At 41.4% G+C, this 25,146-nt stretch overlaps 1 protein-coding gene across 2 annotated transcripts in view; it reads right to left on the bottom strand.

Moving 5' to 3' along the window:
• Positions 1–407: 407 nt before the first annotated feature.
• AGO4 (argonaute RISC component 4) overlaps positions 408–25,146 on the bottom strand; it is a 49,088-nt gene continuing 24,349 nt past the window's right edge. Inside the window, exons 13-18 of one of the 2 annotated variants that reach the window (XM_017974556.4) lie at positions 23,670–23,829; positions 18,476–18,791; positions 18,206–18,340; positions 7,646–7,747; positions 6,891–7,090; positions 408–4,797 (exon numbers count right to left, since the gene is read on the bottom strand). In XM_017974556.4, the coding sequence (XP_017830045.1) occupies positions 4,689–4,797; positions 6,891–7,090; positions 7,646–7,747; positions 18,206–18,340; positions 18,476–18,791; positions 23,670–23,829 (1,022 nt within the window). In that variant the 3' untranslated portion in view covers positions 408–4,688. The remainder of the gene's footprint in view (positions 4,798–6,890; positions 7,091–7,645; positions 7,748–18,205; positions 18,341–18,475; positions 18,792–23,669; positions 23,830–25,146) is intronic. The other variant, XM_035250789.3, reaches the window with a different exon arrangement.

The following is a 25,146-nucleotide window of genomic DNA, read 5'->3' as shown; positions in this document are numbered from 1 at the left end:
ATGTTTGATAACTGATAAATATGGAGGAGATAGTAGTACACAGATGGAAAAAACAGCTACCTTCTAGTAGAGTTATATGCAGAACTTTCTCCTCTGGCAAACTATAAATTCCCTAAGGAATTGTCCCTGCCATAACTTAGCAAAAGGGCTTTGCTGGTGGGAATTTTTATAAACATGAGATTGGACAGCCCCAGGTTGGATGAATTTGAACAGCTTCTCCTCTGGATAAGTTAAGTCTTATAAAGTGTGTAGCAGCCATACTGCCCTCTGGAGACTGAAGATTCTTCTCAAGCATTGCTTAAATAGATCTTTCCATTAAGAGCCATATCCAGAACTCCAATCAATCTTGTAAAAGTTTTCATATGTGAAATGTTACTGAAAGCTCTTCTAAAATTCCCAAATAGCGATTTCTTTTTTAAAAGTTTTATTTTAGTTTTAATTGACACATAATAATTATATACCAAACAGCAATTTTTAAAAATAGGGAGACCCAGGAGTTAAAAACACAAAGTTCTTCCACTGTTCTTTGTAAAATTTCTCATATTGAGAAAATTGTTTTTAAAAAGCAACATGTATGTTGCCATTACAGTGTACTGCATATTTATTAGACAATTGACAAGAAAAACAACTTTTGGCACAAGAATGCCAATTTATTCCTTTTCTGGACACATACACACAAAACATCCCTGCAGGCCAAAAAAAAAAAATTGCAAAATTTAAACAATCATCATCTTATCTCAACATGGGGATACAGCCCCTCCCTTAATAGTTTAGAAAGTACCTCGTATTGCTAGAGACATACATCCAGTCCAAATTTAATAAAATACATTTAAAACATTACAGGTCTAATATAGAAACAAAAATCACACCATTAGTCAAATGAAGAAATGCGAACATTTTCAGCCACTAGACATAGAAAGAGCATGAATATGTCAATAGCAAGGCATAAGAAAATGGTGAATCAACAACAAGATCTTTTCTTTAATTTTACAAGGAAAACTTCTTGGAGTTGAAGCAGTACTGATACAATGCCCTCAGCCTCCACTTTCTTAAAATGAAAGCAGAGCTACCACCTTGCTATTGAGCAAGAAAATCTTACAGCACATTCACAAAAGATTGTTAGGACAGGGTGGAGAGAGTGAGCCTTGTTAAACAGTGGATTCTATTTTCCCACTCGAAGGGTAGGCAGCTTTGCCAGGTAGGTAGGCTCTGATATAGGCCGGGCACCAGATCCTAAAACACAGACCATATAGAACATGTCTGCTTGAAAATCATCACCTTTGGAAGCAGCAAATAGAATTTACAGTAAGAATGAATATGTTCTGATGCCCAGAACACTGGCTACATTCAGCCAGCTAATTCACTTTATAAACCATTCAGGATTCAATAGCTAATACCACCACCACCAAAACATAATTGGTTCAACATTTGGGTCATCACCACCCTCATAATGTCCCCACTTCTTTTTTTTTTTTTTGAGACAGAGTTTCACTCTTGTTGCCCAGGCTGGAGTGCAGTGGCGCAATCTAGCTCACTGCACCCTCCGCCTTCTGGGTTCAAGCGATTCTCCTGCCTCAGCCTCCCGAGTAGCTGGGATTACAGGCATCCGCCACCATGCCCAGCTAATTTTTGTATTTTTAGTAGACATGTGGGTTTCACCATGTTGGTCAGGCTGGTCTCGAACTCCTGACCTCAGGTGATTCACCTGCGTCGGCCTCCCAAAGTGCTGGGATTACCGCAGCCGGCCAATGTCCCCACTTCTTATATCCCCAAATGGTTACTCTTTAGCGTTGTTACATTTAAATCTTTCACACCACATGACAGTGCCTAAACAGGCTGCATTTAAAAAATAAAAACAAACCAAACAGCCTAAAACTACTTCTAGAGAATGCACACCTCCCATTGATTGACACATGCATTACGATTCAGTCAGTCCCAAAGGGGTTACCTATTCAAATTGTCAAGCCGAATTAGAGTAAAACTATGCATTCAGACTTGCTTGCAATCGTATTGCTGCAACTCTGATTCTGCAGTGATTAGCTCTTAAAGATTCACCCCTCAGCAAGTTTTTGCCAATAATCCCAGTTCTTCCAAATATCTTTCCTTTTGTCCAAAATGACAGCATTGCACCTTTAGTGGTACTATTTTCCTATAAAAATAGGCCTCCCGGCTTTTATTCTACCACCACACTGATTTACCCCAGTGTACCAGGACTGACTGAGGTCTTACAAGGGGTATTGTTTGAGGTCAAGCGTAGAGCAAGGCAAGCTAATCAGGACTTTCTGGCACATGGCCTTGCTCCCTGCTCCATACATGCCAGGAGATGGTGAGAAGTGATGCTTCTTCTGTGCGTTATTAATAAGCAAGCCCGAGGCACTCAGGTGCAGATGTGGTGCCCACTGGCCAGCCAGCCAGCCACCAAGAGTTCTTTGCATTTTGGACTCCAGCGAGTCCTCCTTCTCCTAAAAAAGCTTCCGTTTTTTTCCTCCTCTTGGGTCCAGAGTGGCCATGCTGAAGGGTATTCTTTGTGCTCTCCCTGAACAAGAACGAATAAAAGCAGCAGCCAGCCCCTCACCAACATGTCCTGATTTGTATTATCCAAGTGAGGTATTTGCAAAAAAAAAAAAGAGAAAGGAAATTTTAAAGAAATTAACATCTGCCATCTCTTCACTCCTGCCTATGTTGTGCTTCAGTTACAGAACTTGCTTTCATCCCACTGTCTGCAGGGATTAAGGACGTCTGCACTCATCCTAATGAGAAACAGGCCTCGATCAACATTGTAAAACTCTCTCGGAGACCAGTCTCAGCAAACACGGGTGGTGCTGCTGATCAACAGCACATGGAAATGTAAACTTCAATGTATTTACAAGTTTGTTTAAACGACTGAAGAAAAACAGTGCTTTATATTGCTGGGATTTTGAGAAGGCTAGTTCATGCGATTTGGACCATCTAATGAGTTCAAGCAAACACCCTTCACCATCATTTCTCCACCAGCAGTTTCCAGACAGGGGTGGCAAAATTGTTTTCACCACATCGTGTCTATCTCCTTCCCTAGCACCTTCCTCAGCTATATGGAGTGTGACTCCAGGCCTTTTATCCCCCTTTCCATCTCTCACTCGTGATGTCCTGGATAGAGAATTACAAGTCAGTAAAATCTGGGCTGGGAAACACTGGCTGGAGCTACCAAGACACTATGTAACTGTTGTCCATTCACAAAGTATTATCTACACTACATACAGAATACATTTTCCCCTACATTTTAACTGATGCTGGCTGTAGAGCAAACTCCCTTTGTTTGGGCAAGGAAGGAATCCCATCTCCCTGTGAGGGGAATCCAGAATTTATTAAGAAAAATCGACCTTTTCCACACAGTTTTAGTTTAATAAAAGGAAGGAAAACCCACCAAGTACATTTCAGGTCGAAAGAGAAGCAAAAAGTTTGTTCTGCAAGTAGTCGTGTGAGTTACCTTGATTCCCAGGAAAAGAAATGTTAAATGCTGGTACACTTTTGCAAGTTGCAGCATCACTCAATGTACCTTAAGGACTGGCAAAGCCTTTCCAATAAGGAAGCATCCTGGTTCTAGCTTATTTTAAAACAAAGTGACAGGACACCAACTGTGAATATGAAACAGGTAAAAATAATTATTTAAAAAGGCATGGAAATAAATGTCTTTTCTGACTGGTTTCAGAAATTGCCAGATTAAGATATATAAGAAAGAGCTGATAAAATCATAGCGAAATCTCATCTAGAAAACTACACTGTTGGGGAAGGAAGAGGAGAGACCTTAAAAAATGTTTATTGCCAAAGTTAAGTTTCTATGAGAAAAGTTTAAAAATCATTTAGATCTAACAAACCACATAGCAGCATAAAATGGGCACTTTTGAAAACTTGGAAAAATACTAAAAGCTAATTTTTTTTTTCAAATGGGGGAAACATGAGTACTTTTACCATGGCAGTGTTATCTCTGTCACTGTGACATGCATTACATCTGTTTATGTCACACATTCACAAAAGTCGACCAAATAAGAGAACTGCCTATTTGAATCTGCAGCCAAATATAGTGCAAATTGCCTGGCAGCATGTTCTTGCACCAGCACAAGTCTGCAGAGATCAATAAGATAAAGTAGTAAAACTAATAAAACTCTGTAAAACTTTCAAAAATTAATGCTCGTTAAAGGCATTTACAGTGGCAAAGTCAGAAATCTTCATTAAAAAGTCTATGGACCCATACAATTAGATAGTTACACTGAACTTGAAGTAGATTGTTTGGTTTTTCTCTCCCACTTATGCATACACCCCACTCAATGACTACAGAAAAAAGGAATAATCTTCTCTTCTAAGACTAGAGGGATGCGGTGAACACCACAGCTAGCAAAATATTCCATAGAAATCCTTCTTGTAAAGTCCTTTAGAAAGTTCAGGCTCATTAGCCTTTGCACATTGAGGTAAAAATTCAGTCCAGTGCATCAGAAAAGATAATCTATGAGTATCTATTACTTTAAAAAAATGGCTCAATTTTGTTGACGCATCAGACAGTGCTGCAAAGTATAGATTCAGTGCAACTATTCCGAGCTGCTGGTAGAAAACCACCTGAAGTCAACTTGGCTCCATCTAGAGGCGGTAGGCATTTGAAACATTTTGAGGCTGCATGGGGTGCCAAACTGGTTGAGTTCTTTTTTCTGAAACTCTCAGGCAAAATACATCGTGTGCTGGGTATCATGGTGGATTTGCACAGCCTTAGCCAAGGCCTGAGGATCCCGGCCGTTGCTCTGTCCTGACACATGACTGCCTTCCGCACTGTAAAGAAAATAAAAAAAAAGAAAGCAAAAAGAAAAAAAAAAAGAACAGCTGTAACAGAAGACCATTTCGAACTTCAGGTTTCAAATAGCACAAACAGTACTAGATTCTAGGAGATCTTAGGCTCAAGCTTTGGCTTCTTGAAATAATTTGTTATGTCCCTCTAAATATCAGCTGGCTCAACTGAACTTTAATGGGCTGCTGCAAGAATTTTCAAAAAATTTTACTTTGAACTTTAATGGGCTGCTGCAAAGACACAAATCCTTAATAGTATCTGTGTAAAGATTTCTACTGCCCATTACGCCTGGCTAATTTCTCTAGGCTTCAGTCAAATGTCACTTTTCCCCATAGAAATCTTCTTTGACTTTAAGGTCTGGGTCAGAGCCACCTGGAACATGCTCTCACAGAATCCTATATTTTTCTTTCACGGTACGAAACACAATTGTAATTAAATTTTTAGTTTGGTAATTATTTTTCTACCAGGATGTAAACTCCAAGAATGCAGCAACTTTGTCCCCCTTGCTCACCACTGTATCCTTAGTGTCCAGCACATAGCATAACAGAGTCTCAATAAACCATTAGTTGAAAGAATGCATCTATGTACCTGGCATAGTGATGGAACATAGGAGACTCCCAGCATATGCTACTGTGCCACCAGTCTCTTCTTGTCTTCCCCTCACTAACTATATAACCTTGGATACCTAATAACTCCTCTGAACTTCGGTCTTTTGGAGTAACAACAACTTCTAAACGTACTACTTAAGGATACCATGCAATATAAAGGGCTTGACAAGCTCTTCCCTCTTCTGACTTTCTCTTTACATGATTGTTATCCTTATCTTCTAGGCTCAAAATCTTAGCCATCTTTTACTTCATCCTCTCCTCCACCACAAATATTCAATTAACTGTTAAGTCCTGTCTATTCTATCCTAGGAATAGCATTTTACATTTAACAAACAGTCTTGCTCTAACATACTTTTCCAGCCTCATGTCTGCTGTTCCCCTTTAATATCCTCCAGCCAAAGAAAACTTGCTACTGTACAAACATGTCACTTGCTTTCTCTTCTTTGTGTCCATTGTTCTCTCTGCTCTGAAAATTCTTTTCTCTTTTTTGTAGAGCCAAATTCTACCCATCCAGCTATGAAATCTTTAAAAGCCTCTCCTCTGGTATCCCATTACACTTTTATCTACACTGACTTGGGCTACTTGTTAGTTGCATATTTGCCTGCATTGTCTCCTGTACTGAAACATAAAATCCCTGTGCACAAGAAACATGTCTTACTCATGTTAGTATTTCTAGCACCTAGCACGATACTGGGCACACAGTCAATACCTAATGAATATGCTGAATAAATGAAAGCACATTGCAGTATGGAAGGTACAAAGCCACAGCTGGACATTTTCCATAACAGTGTATTTTCAATCCTTACAGAAATAGACTTGCAGTGGAATGTCTACTATTTAGCAGCTGAATTCAGACTTGGGGAAGAGCCCAGAAACTGCTGCACTTCACAGATGGTCATTTGGAAAAGAAAATTAATGTAGAGAGCTTGTTTAGCTATTTAACAGGAGCTTAGGAATAGGTCAAAATATCAGATTCTCCGATTCTCTTGAGATACCTATTTGAGAGAGAATGGGCTGCATCCCCTCTCCCACACACGCATCCAGATTCACTCTGGGGTATTTTTCTAGAATGTACCAAAAGCAAAGTGAACTGGTTAGGCCTCCCAACTTGCATGAAGTAGAATCCACAGCCCTGTGGATTTGACTGGAGCCGGGGTACTGTGCTGACCACTCTTTGAGGCTACTTAGGACCTGAGCAGAACTGAAATGCATTTTGCTCTGTGGGAAAACCACAGGCAGTTCCAAATTAAACTCCTTTTGAGACACAATACAAGTATAAACAAGCCTGAGCACTTCTTGGACCAAAAGTCACATTATAAGCTCTCAGAGGCACATGAATTTGTATTTGTTCCTTACAATTTAAACCCTGAGAGGAAGTTTAAATCCTTAAAAAAGTTTTCTGTAGTGGCTCATTTTTTTTAACATGCTGCTAAAATATAAAGAGACTTTACTGTGCCTAAGAAACTTGCCTGTCATGATCTTTATCCACCAGATGATACCTTGCCCTAAATGCTACAAGTCGGGCATAATATGCAGGGGCTGGAATAGAGACGGAGCGAGTGCACCTCACATAGGTGTGACACAGCTGGTAAGTCAGCAGCTGGAGTTCATCTGCTGTGAAGCAGTTGTCATCCCACAAGACCTGGTAATGTGAGGGACGGCTGGTTCCCTGGGGAGAGAGTTTTATGATTAATTTTTTTTTGAGATGGACTGTTGCTCTGTCACCGAGGCTGGAGTGCAGTGGCACAATCTTAGCTCATTGAAACCTCTGCCTCTGGGGTTTGCAATTCTCCTGCCTCAGCCTCCCAAGTAGCTGGGACTAGAGATGCATGCCACCATGCCCAGCTAATTTTTGTATTTTTTAGTAGAGACGGGTTTCACCACATTGTTCAGGCTTGTCTCAAACTTATGACCTCAGGTGATCTGACCACTTCGGCCTCCCAAAGTGCTCAGATTACAGGCATGAGCCACCGCACCTGGCCTGATTATTATATTTCTGACATGACACGAGAGGAGAAAATAATTGAAACCTGTTCCTTAAACTCAGAAATACTTCTGCCTAGCACACCTACAAGCAGATACCTAGACCAAAAGATAACAATTCTAGGATATAAGCATGAACAAAGTTAGGCACAGTGTTAAATAATAAGTCTACGCAAGCTAGTTGCTGAATTTGCAAATATCTTCATATCAAGTCAAAGATCTGAAGCAGCCTCCAAATTACCTGAATTCCTGCATGACTACAGAGGTAAAAGTCAAACTCAGACGGATGTGTGATGGTACTATCCACTGTAGTGCCTGCTGGTACATTCCCACTTTTCCCTACCTACAAAAAACAAAAAGTAATTAGTCATCAAAGTGCCAAACTGTGCTCAGGCCATTTTTGTGTGTGTGTGTTAATTGGGAGCAAGTTGGTAAATGTCTCTTAAATGAAGTGTTGAAAATCACTTTCATTCAAATGTTGAATCTTCTGTAACTTTCCCTTAGCCCAACCATTTTAACCTGAAGTATTTTCACAAATATGATCCAGGATTTCCTCAGGGGATACGGACAAAAAAAACTTACCCATGGCTTTGGGCTACAACATTATCATATATTTACAGATGACACAGTGGTATGTTCACAAAGGGAAAAACATTTAACATTAAAGATAGATAAACTTTCTGAGAAAAGTTTTTTTCCTTACTTGGAGTAAAAAAAAATTCACAATTTTCAGTAAAAGTAAGTTTAAGGAATCTTTAAACTGGTTTGCCAGGTTCAACATAACTAATACTTTCTTCTTTTTCTTTTTTTTTTTTTGAGACAAGGTCTCATTCTGTGACCCAGGCTGGAGGGCACTGGCAGGATCATAGCTTACTGCAACTTTGGACTCCTGGCCTCAAGGGATCCTTCCATCTCAGCCTCCTCAGTAGTTGGGGCTAAAGGCACACGCCATCATGTTTGGCTAATATTTTCTTTGGAGAGACAGGGTCTCATTTTGTTGCCCAGGCTGGTCTCACACTCCTGGGCTCAAGCACTTCTCCCACCTTGGCCTCCCTCAGTGCTAGGACTACAGGTGTGAGTGACCACAAATGGCAATAATGAATACTTTTTTTTTTTTTTTTTTGAGACAGAGTCTCACATTGTCCCTGGGACTGGAGTGTAGTGGTGCGATCTTGTCTCACACTGCAACTTCTACCCCCTACCTAGCCTCCCAAATAGCTGGGATTGCAGGCGCCCACCACCACGCCCAGCTAATTTTTTTGTATTTTTAGTAGCCATGGGGTTTCACTCTGTTGGCCAGGCTGGACTCAAACTCCTGACCTACTGATCCCAGGTAGCCTCGGCTTCCCAAGTAGCTGGGATTACAAGTGTGAGGCACTGTGCCCTGCCAATACTTTCTTTAAAAAGAAAAAAGTCACTGGCAAATGGTTATTAGGAAGAAAGCACTTAAATGAAAACTAAAAAACCAGTTTCAGATCTAGGCCCAGACTTGCAACTATATACCTTGAACAAAGCTTAATATCTTTTTTTGTTTTGTTTTGTTTTTTGTTTTGAGACGGAGTTTCACTCTTGTTACCCAGGTTGGAGTGCAATGGCGCGATCTCAGCTCACCGCAACCTCCACCTCCTGGGTTCAAGCAATTCTCCTGCCTCAGCCTCCCGAGTAGCTGGGAGGCGCGTGCCACCATGCCCAGCTAATTTTTGTATTTTTAGTAGAGACGGTATTTCACCTTGCTGACCAGGATTGTCTCGATCTCTTGACCTCATGATCCACCCGCCTCAGCCTCCCAAAGTGCTGGGATTATAGGCGTGAGCCACCGCGCCCAGCCAGCTTAATATCTTTAAACCTCAATCTAATCATTTATAAAATTAGGTGACACTCTCTTACCCTTTTAAAACTCCAAGCAAAAACTCTACAGACAAAACTTGAAAATCAAATTTCTAGGAAGGCACGAGGGGAACTTCAGAAATGCATTACAAGGGAAGGAATTCAATCTTGCTATTTGGTCACCCTCTTCTGCTGTATAGCAGGGTTCAGTATGAACATGTTTATGTAGCATATAGGCACAAATTTGATGGGAGTTTACTTGGCTCCATTTTAACTACTGTTAAATTGCATTTTTTTCCCAAAGTGTATTCTTTAGGAAAATTAGTTTTGCAAGATGTGTGTAGGTATTTTATTGTGAAACAAACCTGAGAAACATGGGGTCAAACTAAAGTTAAAAAGGTTTTTTCTAATGTATGACTTTTCAGAACCTTTATTTTGTCATATATAATCTTTAAGAGGAATACGGAATATAGGCATGCGCCACCATGCCCAGCTAATTTTTTGTATCTTTAGTAGAAACGGGTTTTCACCATGTTGACCAGGATAGTCTCGATATCTTGACCTCGTGATCCACCTGCCTTGGCCTCCCAAAGTGCTGGGATTACAGGCTTGAGCCACTGCGCCCAGCCTATTTTATCCTTAAAAAAAAATAAACAAAAAACTTCTCTGGTTCTACATATGACAGCCTAAAGAGGGGGTGCCTTGGAGAAAAGAAAATCCAGGCCTTTTCAATTCGGCAGTTATTGCTTGAGCACCCACGTGACTGCTAGGCTCTGCAGCAGTCAGTGGCATCAAGATAACAAATAAACTTGCCTTCATGCCTCCATGAAAATTATATACAATAAACTGTAACACAATGTGATAAGGGAATCTGGGAGGCACTGGGAAAAGCTGATGAGTAGGTGAGCTATGTCTTCTAAGATAAGTAGGAGCTGAAAAGGGAAGTTGAGTAAAAAACAGGAAACACTCCAAATACCCCTAAACTCAGAAATAGATAAGCAAACTGTGGCTCACCCATATTATGAAATACTACTCAGCAATAAAAAAGGACAAATTCCTAATATATACACAACTTGGATGAATCTCAAATGCATTATGCTAAGCAAATAAAGCCGGACTCAAAGGTGATGATTCTATTTATATGATGTGGGAAAAGGCAAAACTGTCAGAACAGAACACATATCAGTGGTTGCCAGGGGCTGGGAGTGAAGGAAAGGTTAACTGCAAAAGGATACATGAGGATTTTTTAGTATGACAGAATTATTATATAGTCAGCCCTTGGTATCCGTAGGTTCCGCATCCAGGAATTCAACCAACTGTGGATATTCTTCAAAAAGGTTTGGTTATGCTAATTACCCTGATTTGATCACTATACATTATATGTATGAAAACTCACTATGAAACCCATAAAGGTGTACAAATTATTATGTGTCAATCAAAAAATAAAAATATAAATTTTAATGACCTGACACATATACAAAAAATTAACATGTTTAAAAATTTAATTTTAATCTAAAAAAAATTTAAAACAATAAACATAGTATTTACATTGCATTCAGTACTAAAGCAACCTAGGAAAATATTTAAAATAATAATTCAACAGTAAAAACTTATACAAATATTAAAATACAGTAGAAAAACTATTTAGGCCTTTACGTTAGGTATTAGGTATTGTAAGTAATCTAGAGATGTTTTAAAGCAAGCTTTTCCAACCCACAGCCCATGGGCTGCATGGGGACCAGGATGGCTTTATTTTTATTTTTATTTTGAGACGGGTTCTCGCTCTGTCACCCAGGCGGGACCGCAATGCAAAATCTCAGCTCACTGCAACCTCTGCCTCTCAGGTTCAAACAATTCTCCTGCCTCAGCCTCCTGAGTAGCTGGGACTACAGGCACAGGCCACCATGCCCAGCTAATTTTCGTATTTTTCGTAGGGACAGGGTTTCACCACGTTGGCCAGGATAGTCTCCATCTCCTAACCTCATGATTCACCTATCTGGGCCTCCCAAAGTGCTGGGATTACAGGCATGAGCCACCATGCCCAGCCCCAGGACGGCTTTAAATGTGGCTCAATACAAATTCATAAACTTGGGCCCGGTGCAGTGGCTTTCATGCCAGTAATCCCAGCACTTTGGGAGGCCAGGGTGGGCGGATTACTCATCTCTACTAAAAATCCAAACAGCGGGCATGATGGTGGGTGCCTATAATCCCAGCTACTTGGGAGGCTGAGGCAGGAGAATCACTTGAACTTGAGAGGCAGAAGTTGCAGTAAGCTGAGATCAAGCCATTGCACTCCAGCCTGGGTGACAAAAAAAAACAAAAACTTGGTCTTAAAAAAAAAGAAAAGAAAATTGTAAATTTTCTTAAAACATTATGAAATTTGTTTGTGATTTTTTTTTTAACTCCATCAGTTATGGTTAGTGTATTTTATGTGTGGCCCAGGACAATTCTGTTCCCAATGTGGTCCAAGGAAGACAAGATTGGACACCCTCGTTTTAAAATATATGGGAAGATACGCACAAGTTATATGGAATTACTATACCACTTTTGGGTTTTTTGAGATGTAGTCTTGCTATGTTGCCCAGGTTTGTCTCAAACTCCTGGGCTCAAGTGATCCTATTGTCTCAGCTTCCTAAGTAGCTGGGACTACAGGTATGCACCACCACACCTACTTTACTATACCATTTTATATCAGGGACTTGAGCATATGTGGATTTTGGTATCTGCAGGAGATCCTGGAACCAATCCCCCATGGATTCTGAGGGATGACTGTATATTTTTATTGTGATGGTTAGAGAACTGCATGCATTTGTGAAAACTAGGGCCAGGTATGGTGGCTCTGCCCATTAAACACTAAACAAATATCAGTGTTTAATGGGCAGAAGAAGAAAGAGGAACCAAAAAAGTCTGATTATAGGCCAGGCGTGGTGGCTCATGCCTGTAATCCCAGCACTTTGTGAGGCCAAGGCAGGAGAATCGCTTGAGTCCAGGAGCTCAAGACCAATCTGGGAAACAAAGTTAGACCCTGTCCCTAAAAATGTATATATATATTTTTTAATTAGCCAAGTTTGGTGGTATTGGCCTGTAGTCCCAGCTACTCAGGAGGCTGAGATGGGAGGATTGCTTGAGCCCAGGAGGCCGAGGCTGCAGTGAGCCATGATAATATACATCATTGCACTCCAGCCTAAGTGACAGGACAAGACTATCTAAAAAATATGAAAAATAACAAAAAGCTTAAGGATGCACTCAACTAAAACTAGATACTAAAAAATCAGGGTGCATTTTACTGTATCTAAATTATACCTTAAAAAATAATGAAAACAGTGGATGGAAGGGATGTATTTGTTCTAGAGATAAGAATGTAGAGTGGATATGGGAAATGGAAGATGTATAAGGTCATAATGGAAGATAAAATGCAAATGTTGTTTTGGCCACTTTGGGAAAACACTAGACACCACAGGAAAGCATTTGGTAAGCAATGGGCAATACCTGTAGACTTCCAAGCAGTAGAGTGGCACAATAAGATCTGTGTTTTCACGGCAGGGTAGAGGATGCTCTTGTGAAGGAAGAATGGAGACAAGGAGACTTCCTGGAGTCTCCTGCAATACAAAACAGTCCTGCCTAGAGCAGCAGAACACACAAGAGGAAGAACTGAGACCAGAAAGATTTCAGGGCAGAACAGAGACTATGTTATAAATGTGTATGAAGGGACTGGAAAAGGGGAAAAGAATTTAAAGACAACTCTGAAGTGTCTAGCTTGGTTGACTTAAATATACAGTGATGCCAAGTAATAGAATAAAAGGAAAATTGGGGAAGGAATAGGTTTTGGATGGGGATAAAACAACAAATAGAAGGTTTAGACATGTTTTGCTTGAAATGCCTGTGGTAGATTGCATTACTGGTGCCAAATATTCCCAAGGCCCTCCCTGGGGGAGGATTATTCATCCACACCCAATTATCTCAGGAGTGACTTCCTTTGGCTGATAAAATGAGGCAGGAAATGTGTTACTTCTGGGCCAGCACATGGCTTGTTGTCTATCTTTTTTCCCCTCTGCCAGTATGACTGGCAATGTTCCAGATAGATGCTTCTTTGTCAGCCTAGGTTCCAAAGGGAGGACAGCAGGGTCACAGCTGCAGCAGAACCACAGTGAATGTGTACTGTGAGTAAGAAACACGTCTTTGTAAGCCACTAAGATTTGGGTTTTTGTTGTTGTTGTTAGCACAGCCTGGCCTATCTTGACTGATACAATGCATAGAGAATCTATGCAAATATGTGTGGTAGATAACTACAAGTACAGACCAGGAGCTGAATAGAGTAATTGGGACTAGAAACACAGATTTAGAAGTCTACAAGCAAGGAAATTAGCCCAGAAAAGTGGATGACACTAAAGAGAGAACTGAAATTAAGAAGAGAAGAGGGAGAAGTATGAAATGCTGGGAAATATCAGTGTTTAATGGGTAGAAGGAGAAAGAGGAATCAAAAAAGTCTGATTACAGGCCAGGCGTGGTGGCTCACGCCTGTAATCCCATCACTTTGAGAGGCCGAGGTAGGTGAATCAATTGAGGTCAGGAGTTTGAGACCAGTCTGGCTAACACAGTGAAACCCATCTCTACTACAAATACAAAAATTAGCTGGGCATCGTGGCACACAACTGTAATCCCAACGACTTGGTAGACTGAGGTAGGAGAATCATTTGAACCTGGGAGGCAGAGGTTGAAGTGAGCCGAGATCGTGACAGAGTGAAACTGTCTCAAAAAAAAAAAAAAAAAAGTCTGATTACAGAGATGGGTAGTAAGGCTGAAAAGTCATTTTGCTAAGGTCAAATAAGGCAATCATTGTCTTGAGTGCTACAAAGAAGTCAGTGTGGGAATATGACAAAGTATCTCTAGATTTGAAATGAGCAAGTCATTGAGAGAACAACTTCAATGCAGTCACTGAAATTGAAGTCAGGCTACAGCAAATTAAAGTATAATGTGAAGGTACAGAGAGAAAGTCAAGTGATTGTTTTTCTACAAGTTTAGTCATGAAAGGAAGAACAGATAAGGTAGCAGTGAGACTGAGGGAGAAGCAGGGTGAGGGGAACTCAGGAAGATTTAAGCCACTTTCTTTTTTTGAGACAGAGTCTTGCTCTGTTGAGCAGGCTGGAGTACAATGGCACAATCTCAGCTAACTAAAACCTCTGCCTCCCAGGTTCAAGTGAGTCTTCTGCCTTAGTCTCCCAAGTAGCTGGGACTATAGATATGCACCACCATGCCCAGCTAATTTTTGTATTTTTAGTAGAGACGGTGTTTTATCATATTGGCCAGGCTGGTCTTGAACTCCTGACCTCGTGATCTGCCCGCCTCAGCCTCCCAAAGTGCTGGGATTACAGGTGTGAGCCACCACACCTGGCCTAAGCCACCTTTATAGGGTGAGAAAGAGGAACCAGAATGTGAGAGTGAAATTTTGAAAAATAATGGGTAACTAATCAAGTGAGGCTCTAGAGAAGTCAGGAGGGATTAGGATTAAAAGTGTAGGAAGGGGCTGGGCACGATGGCTCACATCTGTAATCCCAGCACTTTGGGAAGCCGAGGCGGGCAGATCACGAGGCCAGGAGTTCAAGACCAGTCTGGCCAATATGGTGAAACCCCGCCTCTACCAAACAAATACGAAAATTAGCCGGGTGTGGTGGCATGAGCCTGTAGACTTAGCTACTCAGGAGGCTGAAGCAGGAGAATCTCTTGAATCCGGGAGTCGGAGGTTGCAGTGAGCCAAGATGGCACCACTGCACTATAGCCTGGGGGAGACAGAGTAAGACTCTGTCTCCAAAAAAAAAGAAAGAAAGCACAGGAGGGGAGGAAAGAAGGTTGGAGATATATGAGGAAGGAGATAAGAAAATACAAGATGTAACTGAGTTTGAAAGTAGAGGAGAGGCAGCTGAGAAAATTCTTGCCTTCTAAATCTGGTTTCAGAGGAAAATAGATGATAGGACTTCGTTGGCAATAAAGTCGTCATGAATAGGGTAGGGGACTTGAGAAGAGTATAAAAGTGTGGAACAGATGCTATGGGTAACAGGATAAATGAAAATATGGCAGCATCCAAGGCCTGGCTGAGATCTGCTATCATACATTTATACTACGGTTCTTTATTAAACAGATACTTTTGGCCAGTTGTGGTGGCTCACACCTGTAATCCTAGCACTTCGAGAGACTGAGGTGAGCCAATCAACTGAGCCCAAGAGTTCAGGATCAGCCTGGACAACATGGTGAAATCCCATCTCTACAAAAAATACAAACAAATTAGCTGGGAGTGATGGTGGGTGCGTATAATCCCAGCTACTGGGAAGGTTGAGGTGGGAGGATCACCTGAGCCTGGAGGGTCTAGGCTGCCATGAGCTGTGATCATGACACTGCACTCCAGCCTAGGTGACAGAGTAAGACCCTGTCTCAAAAAAATAAAAAATAAAAACCACGACTTTTCCCCCAGCAATTTCTATCAGCCTAAGAGTAGAGGCAAAATAAATGGGCAAGTGGATTGGCAAGAGGCATGTTTAGAGAATTGAAGATATTATTAAGTGTCAGCATACAAAGTAGACCAAGAACTGGGACTGTCAATTTTGAAAGGTTTAAAGAACAAAACTATGAGATAGGTTAATAATAGCTTAATAGATCGCTTAGGAAAACAGTCCTAAAGAAGATCCTAAATCTACATGGACAACAAGTTGACAGGCAGGTGGAGAGGTGACAACAGTTAAGGAGAAAGTGGCAGGAAGTTTGGTGCCCAGAGCTCAGTCAAGAGTTCAAATAAATTGTATTAGCAAAGACTAAGAAGTACTAATTTTTTTTTTTGGCACAGCCTATCTTTTATTTATTTTTATTTGACATGTGCTGGTCTACTTTTTATTTAAATTTTTCAAAATTTTTACATATTTTATGGGTACAGGTACAGATTTCTTATATGTGTATGTTACAGAGAGGTAAAGTCTGGTAAGAAGTACTATTAACTCATGGTTTCAGCAATTTAAAGACAGCCCTTTTAACTTAAGATAGCTCTTTTAAGACAGCCCTTTTAATCTAAGCTAATTGGTTCTGGAGACCAATGAGAACATAACCTTGATTCAGTAAACAAAAAGAAACAGTTCAGGCCGGGCATGGTGGCTCACACCTGTAATCCCAGCACTTTGGGAGGCCGACGCAGGTGGATCACCTGAGGTCAGGAGTTTGAGACCCACCTGGCCAACATGATGAAACCCTGTTTCTACTAAAAACACAAAATTAGCTGGATGTGGTGGTGGGCACCTGTAATCCCAGCTACTCAGGAATAATCCCAGCTACTTCACCCATTGAACTGAAGCCTGGTGATGAACAAAACTTTGTCTCAAAAAAAAAAACAAAAAACAAGAAACAGTTCATCCTCGGATTAGAGACAAAAAAACTAAGAGTGTACTAGAAAATAATGGGAGTGGAAAATAAGATTACATGATCAGGCAACAGAAAGATCTGGTCCTCCCAGGGGTGGATCAGAGAGGGCCTGGACAAGATGAAGTAAACTCATTATAAAATATCAAAAAGCAAAGTTATTTATTAACAATATAGGTTGGGCATTCTTTATCTGAAATGCTTGGGGATCAGAGGTGTTTTGGATTTTAATTAAAAAAAATTTTTTTTTTTAAGGCAGAGTCTTGCTGTGTCACCAGGCTGGAATTCAGTGGCACAATCTCGCTCACTGCAACCTCTGCTTCCTGGATTCAAGCGATTCTCCTGTCTCAGTCTCCTGAGTAGCTGGGACTATAGGTGTGCACCACCATGCCTGGCTACTTTTTGTATTTTTAGTAAGATGAGGTTCACCATGTTGGCAAGGCTGGCCTCGAACTCCTGACCTCAAGTGATCTGCCCGCCTTGGCCTCCCAAAGTGTTGGGATTATAGGCATGAGCCACAGCACCTGGCCAGATACTGTTGTTGTTTTTAAGATGGAGTCTCACTGTGTCACCAGGCTCGAGTACAGTGGCGTACTCTTGGCTCACTGCAACCTCCGCCCCCCAGTTTCAAGCAATTCTCCTGCCTCAGCTGCCTGAGCAGCTGGGATTATAGGCGCACACCACCATGCCCAGCTAATTTTTGTATTTTTATTAGAGATGGGGTTTCACCATGTTGGTCAGGCTGGTCTCAAACACCTGACCTCAAGTGATCCACCCACTTCACACTCCCAAAGTGCTGAGATTACAAGCATGAGCCACCACGCCTGGCCCAGATATTGTCCTTAACCACATTTTACAGATGAGAATATTATGGCTTAGAGAGTTTGAGTAATTCGACTGTGGTTTAAGTGTGATACTATAAATATTCATAGTTTGTGCCCTAAGGATCTCCTATGCCATTAGTCCTCAACCTTTTTGGCAGCAGGGACAGGTTTCATGGAAGACAATTTTCCATGGATGGGGGTGGGGAAGAAGAGGGGAGATGATTTTGGGATGAAACTGTTCTACCGCTGCTGATTTGACAGGAGGCAGAGCTCAGGTGGTAATGCTTCCTCACCCACTGCTCACCTTCTGCTGTGCAAGCCTGATTCCTAACAGGCCACAGATTGTTACCAGTCCATGGTCCGGGGGTGCGGACTGTTGTCCTATGCTGATATAAAATTATTTGGAAGAAATTCGTCTTTATGCCCTAGAACCATGCAGCAAAAAGTAGCAAATAACAAACCCCCTCAGAAGATTGCATATATCATCGCAATGTACCTAACATGTTTCTGACTTCCTCCCCCCAGCACAAAACAACTAGAAATCAGCATTTCTGTTACACAAGAGAAATAAAATATTCAGTCTCAAAACTCATATCATTCAGAATTGGTCATCTAAACCCAACTGCAGGTATTATATTTATTAAGTTATTAACAGGCATTTCTGCTTTTAAGAAAAAAATTGTATATATAAGTGTATGTATCTATCACTTGCCAGAGCCTCAGATAATGAAGCTTATACTATATTTTCTTACCCTTTCTGTTTTATCTGCACAGAAGAGTCGTGTGTGATGTCTTTTTTGCACCACAATATATGTTATTCCTGGCCGGTAATCTTCTTCCAAGCTAATACATGCCTTTCGAATTGCTATTAGTTCTGGCCACGCTACCTAGAAGACAGAAATGGAATTATGTTCAATTGAGAATTTGCTTAGTATCTCTTAGATCTACCCAAAATGGCAGATGAGAGGAATCTCCCTCAGATTCCTAGAGGCCCTGAAGGGCAACAGAGATAATGAGAGTACCTGCTTCATTTGTCCCTCAGATACTCCTCCACGGTAATAGATGATCCGAGTGGGTTTGAAGCGTGTGGATTTGTAGAACTGAATCAGCAGCTCCCGAACCATGTTAGTCAAGTCCTGGATGACCTCTTGACTGTAGAGGAGCTCTTGGGAGATCTCCTGCCGGGAAGTCTGCACCCGAACGGTAGCACAGTACCGGCTAGGGTGGCCATCCATGCTGCCAACCACAGCAGCAATGGAGGGCTTCTTCCCATCCCCTGCTGGTGGGTGTGTGACATCTGCTCCCAGGAAGATGACAGGCTGCTGGAACACCGAGGGCCTGCTCAGATTTAAGGAGACGTTGCCACTCAGACATATAAGTGAAAATGTTCAAGTTTAATGAGATTATATCACCAGATATAACCTTACAAGAGACAACAAGACGTTAGCCCATTGGGAGAGAAACACTACGGACCACTGAATATTGATATCACCCAGTGCAATTAATTTGAACTGACTGAAGAAGTGAAAATGGCTCTTCTATAACAGTAAAAAGAAAAGATTTAAAAAACAGAACCTAGACTGGGTACCGTGGCTCACACCTATAATCTCAGCACTTTGGAAGGCCAAGGAGGAAGGACTGCTTGAGCCTAGGAAGGAGCTCAGGAACAGCTTGGGCAACATATCAAGACCCAGGTCTCTACAAAAAATCAGAAAGCCCAGCGTGGTGGTGCCTGCCTGTGGTCTCAGTTACTTGGGAGGCTGAGGCAGAAAAATCATTTAAACTCAGGATTTTGAGGCTTCAGTAAGCTATGTACTGTACTCCACTGTACTGTGTTATGCCACTGTACTCCAGCCTGGGCAACAGAGTGAGACCTTGTCTTTAAAAAAAGAAAAGAGGCTGGGCATGGTGGCTCACACCTGTAATCCCAGCACTTTGAAAGTCCAAGGTGGGAGGATCAGCTGAGGTCAGCAGTTGGAGATTAGTCTGGCCAACATGGTGAAACCCATCTCTACTAAAAATACAAAAATTAAAGCCAGGCATGGTGGCTCACGCCTATAATCCCAGCACTTCGGGAGTCTAAGGTGGGTAGATTACTTGTGGCCAGGAGTTTGAGACCAGCCTGGCAAACATGGAAAAACCTCATCTCTACTAAAAAATATAAAAATTAGCCAGGCGTGGTAGTAGTGTGTGCCGATAATTCCAGCTACTCAGAAGGTAGAGGCAGGAGAATCACTTGAACCCAGGAGACTGAGGCTGCAGTGAGCCAGAATCATGCCACTGCACTTCAGCCTGGGTGACAGAATGAGACTCTGTCTCAAAAAAAAAAAAAAAACCAGCCAGGCATAGTGGCATGTACCTGTAATCCCAGCTACTTGGGAGACTGAGACCGGAGAATCACTTGAACCTGGGAGGTGGATGTTGCAGTGAGCCAGGATCACACCACTACATTCTATCCTGGGTGACAGAGTAAGACTCCACCTCAAAAATAAACAAACAAAAACAATATCTTTTTTTTTTTTGAGGCAGGGTCTCACTCTGTCACCCAGGCTGGAGTGCAGTGGCATGATCTCAGCTCACTGCAGCCTCAATCTCCCAGACTCAGATAATTCTCCTGCTTCAGCCTCCCAGGTAGCTGGGATAAATTCTTAAAGGTAGGATTTGGGACTTCGAGTGTTAATTCTTCAAGTGTAATTTACAAGGCATCCCATATTTAACTCTCATATAATAGGTACTAAAGATGAGGTTCCATGGGAGAAGAGACTGTGTCTCATTTCTCTCTCTGTATCGTCACAGAACATAAGCCTGGCACAGAGAAGTTAATAACAGTGGCCATATATAGGCAACATACATATACATAACATAACAGCTTACATATACAATGCACCAGTCACTATGTTAAGCACTTCACATGTGTTAACTCATTTAGTCCTTACAGTTTTATAAGGGTGGTACCACTATTTATTATCTCAATTTTTCCAGATAAAAAATAAGACATAAGAGGATAAAGAATGTTCCCAAGATCACACAGCTAGGAGTGGAAAAGCTGGAATCCAAACCCAAGAGGTCTAACACCAAATTATGTACTCTAAGCCACAATGCTATTTTGTCTCAAATGTTTGGGGTAAAATTAAATGATGACAGACTTTAGGTTAACTTTCCCTATGGCCCATATATCTCATCACTAATATTTAAGGAGGGATTTATTTACCTAGAAGTTTCATTCAAGGACAAAAATGAGAACTGTGTTGGGAGGCTGAAGTGGGTAGATCGCTTGAGCTCAGGAGTTTGAGACCAGCATGGGCAACATGGAGAAACCTCGTCTGTACCAAAAATACAAAAAATAAGCTGGATATGGTGGTGCATGCCTGTGGTCCCAGCTAGTTGGGAGGCTGAGGTGGGAGGATTGCTTGAGCCTGGGAGGTAGAGGTTGCAGTGAGCTGAGATTATGCCACTGCACTCGAGCCTGGGTGACAAAGTGAGACCCTGTCTCAAAAAAAATTAATAAATCAACTGATCAAGTTGATAAAATATGCTAAGATTTTTTTTAGAAGAGAATTGTGACATGATTGTATAAGAGCAAGGCACTCAATTTCATCTTCAAGTACAGCAATGACTAATACCACAGCCCTAAATTTAACTCTTCAAATCACTTTCACACATAGGAGTTCACAGAAAAACAACACTTTCGAGTTAACAAGGAAGATATTATCTTGATAGATAAGGAACTGAGGCCCAGGGAAATTAGAAATTCACATGAGTAACAACATTCAAATCTCTCAATTCCCAGCCAGCATTTGTCTATCATTTCCCTGTCTTGTCTTGGTATTTGTTACTCTAGAGTCAATCTGACAAATTCAAATTTAAACAAACAAACCTATGAAGGGAGGAGCAGACAAGGTTTCCTAAAAGGACATAAAAAAATTGATTCAACTCAGTCCTATTAACATTTTCTGTTCGTCAAAAACCACTGTTGACCAGGCACAGTGGCTCACACCTATAATTCCAACACTTTGAGAGGCCAAGGTGGGAGGAACATTTAAGCCCAGGAGTTTAAGACCAGCCTGAACAATACAGCAAGACCTCATTTCTATAATCCCAGCACTTTGGGAGGCCGAGGTAGGAAGATCACTTGAGATCAGGATTTTAAGACCATCAGCCTGGCCAACATGGTAAAATCCTGTCTCTACTAAAAATACAAAAATTTGCCAGGTATGGTGGTATTTGCCTATAATTCCAGCTACTTGGAAGGCTGAGGCAGAAGGATTGCTTGAACTTGGAAAGTGGAGGTTACAGTGAGCCGAGATCATACCACTGCACTCTAGCCTGGGTTACAGAGCAACATTGTCTCAAAAAAATAAATAAATAATAAAAAATTTAAAAAAATTGGGCAGGCACAGTGGCACATTGCTGTAGTCCCAACTACTCAGGAGGCTAAAGTGGGAGAATCGTTTGAGCTGGGGAGATTGAGGCTGCAATGAGTCGTGATTGCCCCACTGCACTCCAGCCTGGGCGATAGAAGGAGGCCTCGTCGAAAACAAAGAAACAAACAACAACAACAAAAACAGAATTTAGGAGAGTGAAAGGGCAAAACACAGACTAGGAGAAGATAATCCGCCTGTCCTGTTTGTCTGTCGGATATCTATATCTTGTGAAGGACCAGAAATCACAAAAAACTACTACAAATTAATGAAAAAGATTCACAACTCAATATAAAAAAACAAGCAAAGGAATGAACAGATCTATTATGAAAGAAGATGTTCAGGCTATGCATGGTGGCTCATGCCTGTAATCCCAGCATTTTGGGAGGCTGAGGCAGGAGAATCGTTTGAGTTCAAGAGTTTGAGACCAGCCTGGGCAACAAGGCAAAACTCTGTCTCTACAAAAAATAAAAGCATTAGCCGAGCATGGTGGTATGAGCCTGTAGTCCCAGCTATTTGGGAGGTTGAGGTGGGAGGATCAGTTGAAGGCCATGAGTTCGAGTCTTGTCTTTAGTGAGCCATGACCACACCACTACACTCCAGCCTGGAAGACAGAGACCCTGTCCCCAAAAACAAAAAAGACCTGGTGTAGTGGCTCACGCCTGTAATCCCAACACTTTGGAAGGCCGAAGCAGATGAATCACTTGAGGTCAGGAGTTCGAGTCCAGCCTGGCCAACATGAAGAAACCCCGTCTCTACTAAAAATACAAAAAATTAGTGGGGCATGGTGGTGTGCACCTGTAACCCTAGCTACTCAAGTGGCTGAGGTGAGAGGATTGGTTGAACCCGGTAGGCAGAGACTGCAGTGAGCCAAGATTATGCCATTACACTCCAGCCTGAGTGACAGAGAGAGACTCCATCTCAAAACAAAACAAAAAAATGAAGATTTCCAAATGGCCAATGTGTTTAACATCATTACTAATCAAGAGAATGCAAATTAAAACCATAATGAGATACAATTATCCCCAACCAAAATGGCTAAAATTAAAAGGACTGATACTACCAACTGTTGGTAAGAATATAGAGCAACTAGAACTCTCAGTGGAAGTGTAAATTGGTACAACCACTTTGGATAACTATTTGACTGTAACTATTAACACTAAATATACATATTCTCTATAACTCTATTCTCAGAAATCACACTCCTGGAATTCCATACAAGAGAAAGAGTGTTTCAGTTCACCAAAAATATAGCCTTGTTTAATGAATGTATGAGAATATCCATCAATAGTAGAATATATTAAAATTGTGTGGTTTATTCATGTAATGAAATCATACAAAACAATGAAGAAGAATAAATTACTCCTAAGTGCAACAACACAAATGAATCTCATAGACTTAATGTTGAGCAAAAGAAGATCAACACAAAATAGTACATACTGTATGATTCCATTTATATGAAGCTCAAAAATGGGCAAAACTGATCTAGATAGGTGACAGACATCAGAATGGTAGTCCCCTTTGGGGGCTATCTATTTGGAGGGGCTATAAGGAAGTCTGATGGGGTGTTGGAAATATTCTATATCTTTATCTGGGTGGTGGGTATATGGGTGCCTATAGATATATATGTATATATGTATGTATATACACACATATATATGCATATATATACACATATATATTCATACATACATATACAAGAGAAAAAGTAATCTAGATGCAAATTTGTGTGCTTTCCCATAAATTATGTAAGTTAGATCTTAAACAAAAGTGGGGAAGGCATTCAGAATCTTACCTTTGATGAGGTACAAGCACATTGTTAATTCCTCCAAGTTTTGCATTTATCTTCAGGCAAAGATTGGAAAGGGTTTGAGGTGAGGTCTTCACTACATTTTTTACCTGGACACACTGTGTGGCCATACCTAAAAGTGTATCTCCAACACGTTTCACCTCCGCTACAAAAATAATTAATTTTGACATGTTTAAATGTCTCCTAATTACTAAGAGTAAAGGGGGGGAAAAAACCCCACATACTAACTTTCTAAACTACTATATACTGTACGCTGTGCTAGATGCTTCTCATGTGTCTTCCCTTTCATCTGCTAACCCCCCCAGGGCAATTTTTCCCGTGTTTGGATAGGCCCTCCCTTCTCTCCTTTTTTCCCTCCTGCAGGCCTTGCAGCCTGCTTCCTTTAATCTTCGTGCTGCCTGCCACAACTTGCTCAGCTCCCTGATGCTCCTCTTCCCACATGACTGATTTGGCAAAAGAATCTTATCTTCCCAGTTTCTCCCTCTCAGTACACACACCAGCCCTTTGAATTTTATTTATTTATTTATTTATTTTTTTGCTTTATTTTTTTTTCTTTCTCTAAGAATGAGAGATTAACTGTAGAGAGAAGGTTAAAGATATTTTATAAAGTTTAAAACTGGGGCCAGGCATGGTGGCTCAGGCCTGCAATCCTAGCACTTCAGGAGGCCGAGGCAGGTGGATCACTTGAGATCAGGAGTTCCAGACTAGCCTGGCCAATATGGTGAAACCCCGTCACTACTAAAAATACAAAAAATTAGCTGGGTGTGGTGGAATGCACCTGTAGTCCCAGCTACTTGCGGGGCTGAGGCAGGAGAATCACTTGAACCCAAGAGGCAGAGGCCACGGTGAGCCGAGATCACACCACTGCACTCCAGCCTGGATGACAGAGCAGGACCCTGCTTCCAAAAAAAGAGAAAAAGTTAAAAACTGGCTGGGCGTGCTGGCCCATGCCTGTAATCCCAACGCTTTGGGAAGCCAAGGTGGGTGGATCACCTGAGCCTAGGAATTCAAGACCAGCCTGGGCAACACAGCAAAACCCCATCTCCACAAAAAAATACAAAAAATAGCTGGGCGTGGTGGTGGGTGCCTGTAGTACCAGCTACTTGGGAGCCTGAGATGGGAGAATCACTTGAGCCCAGGATTTTGAGGCTCAGGTGAGCAGGGACAGAGCTGAGATCCTGTCTCAACAACAATAATAGTTTCTACATCCTTTACTTAAATGCTAGCCAAAACTTTGTATCATTCTTCTTATAATAGATACAAACTAAGCAAATTCTCTTCTGGAAGTGGCAGCTTCCCCACTCTCATATTCCTAAGTGCTGTTCACCAAATATTTCCATTTCTCTCAGCTTCCAGGACTGTGGTAATATCACACTGCATTTTCAGCCCCCATCCCCACTGCTCCCACGTAAGTTGAGTAAGGCCATATGGCTGGTTGTGGCCAAGGAGTTGCAGAAAGTAA

Source organism: Callithrix jacchus, chromosome 7 (assembly GCF_049354715.1).
Source record: "Callithrix jacchus isolate 240 chromosome 7, calJac240_pri, whole genome shotgun sequence".
Lineage (NCBI taxonomy): Eukaryota > Metazoa > Chordata > Mammalia > Primates > Cebidae > Callithrix > Callithrix jacchus.
Note: the sequence above shows the minus strand (reverse complement) of the source record. Positions and strands in the feature narration are given on the sequence as shown.